At 43.0% G+C, this 9,434-nt stretch overlaps 3 protein-coding genes across 3 annotated transcripts in view; 2 read left to right on the forward strand and 1 right to left on the reverse strand.

Moving 5' to 3' along the window:
- The window catches only part of SARC_11082 (hypothetical protein), a 6,690-nt gene extending 3,875 nt beyond the window's left edge, over positions 1-2,815 (forward strand). Inside the window, exons 5-7 of the mRNA XM_014294840.1 lie at positions 775-903; positions 1,531-1,713; positions 2,069-2,815. Coding sequence (XP_014150315.1) covers positions 775-903; positions 1,531-1,713; positions 2,069-2,122 — 366 coding nt within the window. The 3' untranslated portion in view covers positions 2,123-2,815. The remainder of the gene's footprint in view (positions 1-774; positions 904-1,530; positions 1,714-2,068) is intronic.
- A 788-nt stretch (positions 2,816-3,603) lies between these two features.
- SARC_11083 (hypoxanthine-guanine phosphoribosyltransferase) lies at positions 3,604-6,937 on the forward strand. Its single transcript, XM_014294841.1, has 3 exons — positions 3,604-4,059; positions 5,092-5,316; positions 5,695-6,937. The coding sequence occupies exons 1-3, from the start codon at positions 3,667-3,669 to the stop codon at positions 5,746-5,748; spliced, it is 672 nt and encodes a 223-aa protein (XP_014150316.1). The 5' UTR covers positions 3,604-3,666; the 3' UTR covers positions 5,749-6,937.
- SARC_11084 (hypothetical protein) lies at positions 6,083-9,057 on the reverse strand. Its single transcript, XM_014294842.1, has 4 exons — positions 8,840-9,057; positions 8,187-8,260; positions 7,563-7,793; positions 6,083-7,370 (listed from the first exon to the last, which is right to left on the reverse strand). The coding sequence occupies exons 2-4, from the start codon at positions 8,237-8,239 to the stop codon at positions 6,554-6,556; spliced, it is 1,101 nt and encodes a 366-aa protein (XP_014150317.1). The 5' UTR covers positions 8,240-8,260; positions 8,840-9,057; the 3' UTR covers positions 6,083-6,553.
- Positions 9,058-9,434: the final 377 nt, after the last annotated feature.

Raw genomic sequence — 9,434 nt, forward strand, 5'->3', positions numbered from 1 at the left:
GTGTGTGTGTGTGTGTGTGTGTATATATATATATATATACATACATATATATATATATATATATATATATATTGTTGCTGATGAGAATTGTCAATCGTATGAACGATGTAGAATCTGCGCACCCAGAAATCGACAGACGTTGGTTTATCACACCCAGACACTCGTACGCACACTTGTATCTGTCGCCAAACGCACTAGAAGCTTAGACCTACTGCATTCATTCTCGTGGCTAGCTCAGATAGGTGTCCTTTTCACGCTTTACGAGTTGTAATATTTTATTTATAAGTTGCTTGAATCTGAAAGGGGAGGGCTACACATTCATGACTATACAGACCTTGCACTTGCCAGAACCAATGCACCATTGCTAGGGCTTCGTTATACTATCGCACTGGTCACCAAAATTATGGGGCCCATAAGTTCTGAACCATTTTGAACTGCTTCGTGTGCATTGGAAGTGAAGGAGCCGGCACACACACACGTCGGAAACGTATATAAATCGTATGTAGTGCTTGCTATATGAGGGAGCACATCCGCTCATAGGAATAATCTTATTTATTTCAAGATGGCAGTAGCATCGAGAAAAAAAACGAAATAGCCATCACATACAGACGAGAGTTGCAGCTGAGTATGGTGTGTGTATGACGGTATATGCGAACGTACATATGCGATTGTACATATCTGTACATAAGCATATATGAGATAGATAGACACATATCACCGGTTACTAAAAAGACATGTGCGTCGATACTCTTGTGCGTTTACGCATACCTACAGGAATTAGGCGATACCGCCACAGCCCTGAAATACACACAGAAAGCAGTCACACACATGAGCGATTCAGCAACTGTACTCGAACGGCGCGCAAAACGATCCCCAGCAATGTCACAGAAGAAGGTCCTAGAGGTAAGTATCTGTTAACCGAGCGGTCCATGGAGCATGGTGTATTGATATATATACATATATATATATATATATATATTACTATATATATATATATATATATATATATATATATATATATATAATGCGAGTGTGCATGTTGCTCATCTTCCTACACAATTGTAAGTTTTACCAGGTCGCAGCTGATTTTTTTATTGTTTATTGTTAAGTCTGGACACTTTCTTGTCATGATGTGCAGATTGGGTGTCTGTTTATGGCCCAATACCATAAATCCGTGGCACATTCTTTAGTTTTGTTTGCCAATGCGGCGCAACAACTGGGTCTTCCAGTAGGTTTGAACCCCTCGAGAGAAGTCGATCAGCATACGCAAACGTACTCACATATCACTTGATTTAATGGCAAAGCCTACGGAGAGCAGGAGTCTCAGTGATATGCGTGTGCACCCCTAACCCATTGTGCTAGCCAAAGCCGGCTGATACACCCGAGAAAATTAGAATATGTGAGCGCTACACTAGCTCATACAAACCTATGTGGAGGGTAGGCTGCATCTATTGCACTGTTAATAGTAATCATTTTGTTGCTATTGCTGGGTATAGGTGTCTTATTTAACATACCTTTCTACTCATGCAGGTTTGCGTCCTGCTCCGCACATTCCTGCTGGCCTCCGGAACAGACGTGGAGGAGATGACCGCCGAATTAGCTGCATGCGAAGCGGCCGCACACAGATACGAAGAAGCTGCTCGCGATGTGAAACGAGCCAATCTCATGCTGTGGAGGGACAAGGCTCTAACATGGAAGAAAGATGCTGCACTGGTAAGCAAGGGGGGCGTATACACGAATCGTGTACTATACTGGTTTTGCTCGAGATATCTATGCGAAGAAATGGGAGTATGTGTGTTATGAGAATAGGGCACCTGGATGTACAAACAAGACTGTAACGGGGTGGCAGGTTGCAGCACTTGTGGGAATGAGATGTACACGAATAGTATGTATGTTGCATTCGAGATGTATGTATTTATGTATGTATGTATGTATGTTTGTTTGTATGTGTGTATGTATGTGTGTCGAAACTGTTCCTTAACGCATCATAACGGGTCTGCGCGCGTCCAATGCGAATGCGTGGTTATAATATCTGCCAACTCGCTTCCTCTTAATGTAACCACGACAGGGCACACCGCAATTTGATCTCAAGATCGATGCAGACTTTGAATTCGACCTGTAGACCGCCATTGGTTGCTGCAATAGTACAAAGGTTGATGCTCCGCCTGTTGTTGAACAACTTGCGATAGATGATGGCATGGAATGCTCTGTCGGTGGCACACCAGATGCGTAGGTATAGGTGCCATGTTTACGGTGTCTATGAATGATACAGGTAATAAAATAGAACCGAAGTTCTATGACATCCGGCCTCGCAGGGCTGATCGCTTCTGCCCAGCATGCTGATGGATTCGGATGTGTTCATGTCTCCCATTTCAACTGAGAAACATACATACCAACCCAAATACTCATGCCGTTACGCGAAGCGATTTTGCTTACGCCAAAAGGTTTTGGAAATTGGGTGCCGAGATTTTGGCATGCACTACATTTTCCAGGTCAGAGAACACACGACGACACAGATGAGATTTTACACAGATGAAAGTATACATTTGTAGACGCTGATATATCCCTGCTTCCTTCCTATGTGTAATAAATCATCAGCTACGGTTGTGGTTGTGTAGAAACGTTTCCATGTGAAAGCAGAATACGGGACTACGACGATGATGTAGACTCGAATACATTTGCGATGCTACAGCGAGACGTTTGCTACATCAGACGACGTAGATCGTGCCATTCAGACCTTCAAACAATGTAGATTTACAACTCAGACTTAGCATTCAAGTGCGTTAATCATAAATCAATAGCATTTTCACACAGACTCACAGTGTGCTTCTGGAAGAGATTCTTAAATATTGATTATTTTATATCTGGCTTTGTAGTCGGACTATATATTATATTCACAGAGCGGTAGGAGTGAATTTTAGAATATTGTCTATTTATACCTGGGTCGTTTTCATCTCAATTGCCCGTGGTGTATAGGTGTCGACGTATATCTTGCCAACGTATTAATGTTGAATGTACTTGTTTACTGTTGATTCGGTAGAAGGTGTAGCAGGTGTAGACTGTAGCGCGTATATATTACGTGGATATTATTCGGTGAAAATTCATAAATGGTTAGCTGTGAGGAGATTACTTAAGACTGCCTACGTTATGACTGCCTTAAAAATTGCCTGCATTACGACTGCCTACTATGCCCTCAGGAAAATGCACATTTACAAATAAAGACTTTGAGGCTATGCCGATAAAAACACGTGCAGCGTCAATGGCTTTTTTTTTACCACAAAAAGAGTGAGCATAGGAAATGTGGAATATTATCCAAACAATTTGGCAATTCCTGAGGATTTTTTTTGCAATGGGAGCCTGGGAGTGGATAGACAAGTGGATTAATATAAGGGCATTGTAGCAAATTCCTTGGAACCTTTGCTATGAGGGTATACAGAAAAATAGAATATTATCGAAATATTGTGGCATGTCCCCCTTGCTGAGATGGATAGGAAAGTGAAATATTTTCAAACCTCAGCTGCTCAGCAAGAGTGGTCTCTTCGGTTAAAAGTTGGTCCTAAAATCAAAAATAAATTAAATTAAATACAAAATATTGTGAACAAACCAACCTCGATTCTTATAATAGATTCACACATCTACAAGTACAGCACATTCTCACATACGAAGATGACGGAAAGCAGCAACAAGGCACATGCATCATGCATAGTGATCCCTGATGCAGAGAACACATATCCTTTGGATCAGTTCGCTGTACCCCAGCACTACAAGGATGATCTCAACAGTGTGATGATTCCCAACGGGTTGATTCTGAACCGATTAGAAAAGCTTGCACAGGACATAGTTGAGGACATACACGCACCTTTGGTGGTGTTATGTGTGCTTAAAGGAGGCCATCAGGTGTTCTCTGACCTGGTGAACTTTATCAAGCAATTGAACACGCGTGCCGGACGATCTCTGCCACTGTCACTGGAGTTCATTCGCATGAAGAGTTATCACAACGATCAATCGTCTGGAAAGGTCGAGATTATCGGGATGAACATGTCTAATCTCAAAGGAAAGGTAGGTTGCAAGGCATATATTGCATGTCTTGTTTTAAAAGATTTTTTAACTACAAGTGAGGGTATACTTCACTGTTGACTTTCAGTGATTGGACCACTCATATAAACTCGGCGTTTGGCAACGAACATCTATGGTCGCCGATTTACCTTCCCACTGTTGTTCTGCATATATATATATATACATATTATATATATATATACATGTATTTATGTATTTATGTATTTATGTATTTATGTTATTTTTATATTCATAATATATATAATTATATATATATACATTGAAGATCGATACACGCATATATATATATACACACATATATATATGTATACTATATTATATATATATATATACATGTATACATACACACACATATATATATATATATATATATGTGTGTGTGCGTCTGTACGTATATATACTAATTTGATAAATATGTGTATTTATATAATATATATTTATTTTATATATATGTATATATATATATATATGTAAGTGTATGTGAAACGTAACGCGTTGATAAATAATAGTTCACATCTCATATCCGAGTCGGTTATTTTTCATATACCAAGTGATGTACTTATCGCTGTTGAAATATGATCTGGAGCATCATGGTGATCATCTATTAGCTTTTCCGCCGCTGTAGAAGTCTAGTCTCTGTAGACGTGTTATGCACATGAATCCGACAAACCTGAAACCTACATAACTGACGTGCGAATCAAGAGTGTGTACTGTGTATAAAAGCGTTTGTTCTACAGAACGTTTGGTCACTCGTGCATATTCTGCTATTTATAGTACGATGTATCTCGTGCTCTTGTCAGATTATAGTTCAGTATTGTGTGAACGGTCATCCCGTTTCCTTCATTCTAACCGGATTGATTTGCACTGCTCACATTCTTGTCTGATGAAAAGCCCCCGGTTTTCATATATATTTCTATCAATGCATAGTTTCAAAATACTTGTACACACACACAAAAGCAAATAGCCGTACAATATACTCATCCTCGACTAACCTTCAAACTCACCACTAAACAGCACGTACTCGTCGTAGAAGACATTGTCGATACCGGTCGCTCATTGGTCAAACTGTGCAACACATTGAACGAACAAGGGCCAGAGACTCTACGCACCTTCAGTCTGCTCCTAAAGCGCACACCGCACAGCAACGGCTTCCAGCCCGATTATGTTGGGTTCGAGATTCCCGACGAGTTTGTGGTCGGATACTGTCTTGATTATAACGAGTACTTCCGCGATTTGGATGTAAGTTTGTTTTGGGGTTGGTTGTGTCTATGTAGCGTGATTGTTGGTTCATGTCGGTGACGGTTGTGACTCGAGACGCGATTCCACCTGTCAATAGGGGGCTTGGTCGATATCTGGGTTGGCAGTAGTTGTCAAGCTACGAAAAGTAACTTTATGAATGAGTTGGTATTTCAATTTTGACCCAAACGTTTTGGATGTCGACGTTCATGACACCAAGTGCCTTTCGAGTGATGTGATGGCACACATTGTGGCTCTATCTACAATATTGATACAGAACGACTGCCTATAACAAATTTGGTCATGTATGTTATATTCTACGGCAATGAGTGCATTCCGCAAAGTTTGGCACTGACCACCCACACGATTTTAATATCACAGCACATCTGTATCATCTCGCCGGTCGGAAGAGAAAAGTACAAAGAGGCGGCTTGAACAAGTGTTGAGTCAATGAAGGCGTATGCGGGCAATGTGTGCGTTCCGTACCGTAAACCAATGTGGTGTTCGCCCGCGTGAGGAGATGTCTCAATACGAACAATGTGGTTATATGGACAACGATAGCATAAATTGTGAGCGCAACAAGCACTCATCCGCTGCAGTACGGTCCATTCATGTCTGGGATCAGGAAGGGCTTCGCATCTGCTGAACTCGTTGCCAGGTTTAAGCGGGCGGTTTGCATATTCCGCAACGATGCCACCAAAAATTGACACCCACTAACATCCATTTGTAGCGTTAATGATAAGTGTAAATATAAAAAGGTAGAGAATATGACCACTGTAGATTTTATTTACGAATACTATACTAATAATTGGACACCGCATTTAACTTTTCCATACTGTGTCACCATGTAGTGGTGCATTGGATATCTTTCCAGATTCACATGCTTGCTTGTGATGGTGTATTGAGACAGGCTCGATACTCTGGCACAGCCATCCTTGTGAAATGTGCGCAGGAATGCTTTCACGGAACAGTTGTGGCGTTGATGACTAATTTTACTTTGATCGCTTCCTGCATTTGTTCTCATACCATCACCCACTGGGTAAGGCCGACATTCTAAGTTCGTACCAATTGGAAACGCTGAACGCTGGTATATATATACAACTACTAGGGTTTAGTAGATGTGGCCGGGAAGAAATTCAATACGGTGCTAATGCTCGATCAAACTCCTAAATTTAAGTCTATGGACAACGTATATTATATATATATATAGTATGGCGCTTATATAAAGTACAGATAAGTCCTACCTAGTTGTGACTATGGCTCGACTCGTCACTGACTGCGAGAGTTTGAATGAGGTCACAAAGCCCACTATGCACAGCACCCCACACATCAGGAACATGAAATGGTAGTCAAACGGAAATGCAAACCCTCCCGAGGACATGTAGGCGAATACACTACCTCCGAGTATCGGTGCCAATGACTGAGACAGGGCGATCACTGAACTAAACACCCCACTCAGGGCACCCACGTGTTGTGTGGTGGAGTTCTGCAACATGATAGTGAGCGAGGCAAAGCACGAAGGCATGGCCACGGCGCGACCCACAAACACACTCAGCAAGAGCGTCCAGAACCACGCGTCACTAACCACGTGCGTGCGTATGCCATGGAAGAACGGGACGACGGCCATCACCACGGCCGACAGCAGCACGCCGAGCTGGTACATCTGAATGACGCCCAAATGGCGGCATATGGTCGGAAAGAAGATACTGGTATAGATCAATAGTCCGATACCCATGGTGGTGACACACAGGGAGATCTGGTCCGTGGTGAACGCTAGGCCGCCGATGGACATGGGCATCATAGACCACAGCGGGAAGAGCTCGTTGGATGCGGTCTGGACGAACCCAAAGAGGAAGGCTATAAATAGAATCAAAAGAATCTGCGGCCGGAATATAGCCTGGGTGAGAGTCATGGAAGGTTCTGCAATTGAGGGCCGTTGAGCCGTGCTGCTGTTGGTGTGGGTGTCTGCCTCTGTCTGGAGGATGGTGTCCACGTGCGTGTGTTCGATTTCGTAGTCGTGTATACCCTCGGCCGCCATCAAGCTTAGGGAATCGCGCCTGGAGAATGGGGAGAGATTGCACAGAATGAATGACTTGGAATGCGGTTACCAGTGGGGCGATAACAATACACACCAAACGCGATGTGAACGCTAGCACGTGGTACAAATGCTCTTAAAGAGGTGCTCACGATCAAAGATGTCAATTTTGCCACAGATTAGACATGTCAGTATGGTGCGAGTGGTTGGTTACCTGTCTCGCTTTTCCAGTAGATCTTCAGCAGTGAAGTGCCTGTCCGTGTCTGTGGGGTGGTTTCCGATGAGCGGCTGACTCTCAGTGCCCGTAGATGTCTCTCGAGTGCTTCTGCCACAGAAAATGGAGCGCAGATATGTACGCACGGGATGGTCAGGTAGATCGGTCACCGTCTCTTCCAGGTAGAAGTAGCTGTACACCCACAGACAGGCCGAGAAACACGCCGCCACCCTAGATACCAGAGACAAGTGAGATGAAGCGCGTTTTGAGATATAGTACAACTGTGTCCCTCTGACACCCTCTCAGGCCTTTGTGATTGTACACATGCGAGTTCACGTTTGGCTATCTACGACTGGAATATGCGCGACAGGTTGTGTACACCCATACTAAAATAAAAAGGATTTGGAATAAAAAATGGCGATGATAATATCTCAACGTCCCCCATCATCGTTTACTGCATCGGGTGACTCTTTTCTGTATGCGGTCCACATATACTGTACGTAGGTTCCTATCGCGAGCGTATAGATTCTTCGGATAGTACTAAACACAAGCAGCGCACCCTATTCAGCAGATGAACTAGGAGTGACTGACAAAACCCAGTACGCAGGTAATCGCAACACTTACAAACAAGGCAACAGGTAGGCAAACTCTCCGAACAGACCATCCGCTGAGAACATATTGGGGTACTTCAGCGCTATCTGATGGGATGAGAGAAGAGGTTGTGTGTGGATTGAGTGGTCGGAACATAAAGGCCACGCCTTTAGTTGTGGATGTGTCCTATACCACAGGAACGTACCCACGAGCTCGGTAACCGTAAGCGAATCAGGTGCAGTTCTGCGAGAGATATGTGATATTTTACAAAAAAAAATGAAAAACAAGGAGCTGGCATTGGTCTTGTTTGTTCTACAACCTATGTACAGATCAGAATGTATGATACACGAACATCCGGCAAAGTAAACTAGCTAATAGTCTGCCGCGTGTAATGCTAACTGCGCACTTTCTGATTTCATCCAAGTACCTTCCAAAAGACACGTTGGGCATGTATATTTCCGTGATGAATAAACGCCGGCTTCGAATCGGATTATATCACGTACTGTGTCAAATACTGTGCACAATCGGGATATATGGAATCCTATGCAAGCTTTTCTCCTGCCAATTAGCCAGGCATGAAGCCCAACATATAGGTGCTGTAGAGAGCGAGTCGTAAGTGTATGCACCAGAATTTGCGTGTGGTGTAAAGAATAGCAACCAGCGCACACAGCAAACAATAGACTCACCTGCGCCAAGCTTCCACCGAGATATGGACCGAGGCATTGGCCAACTCCCCACGCAACCCCAATGAACGAGAAGGCGTAGTCCTGATTGGTCTCATCCGTCACCTCCCGGATATACGCCTATTCTGTAGTCAAATACACACACACGCTCAGACACCTGAAGTATATTTAGGTGTGAAGCTATCATTCTACCGCACGTGTCTACGTCGTCCCTCTGCAAATAGAGTATATGCGGAGGACACCGTCCACAAAGAATTCTCAGAGGTTGTAGCTATTGGTGGAGGTGCGGGATATGAAGGTAGATTGAAGCCTACTCAGGGAGTAATCCCTGAGCAAATTGGAGTATATATTACGGTAAAAGTTATTCCATGCGTATGAGTAGTTTGAACTGTGCAGATTTAACCCACATCGCAGTCAACGTTGCGCTTCAGATAATCAATGAAGTACAGCAGCACGTATCCCACATCTATGAACTCTTCCTTGAGCTCGGGTACATTAACTAGCATTCATTCTATAAAAAAGTATACAAAATACACATACCTCACTACTGGCTTTTATGCTACTCTATATATATATATATATATATATATATATATAT

Source organism: Sphaeroforma arctica (genome assembly GCF_001186125.1).
Source record: "Sphaeroforma arctica JP610 unplaced genomic scaffold supercont1.1520, whole genome shotgun sequence".
In the NCBI taxonomy this organism is placed as follows: Eukaryota; class Ichthyosporea; order Ichthyophonida; genus Sphaeroforma; species Sphaeroforma arctica.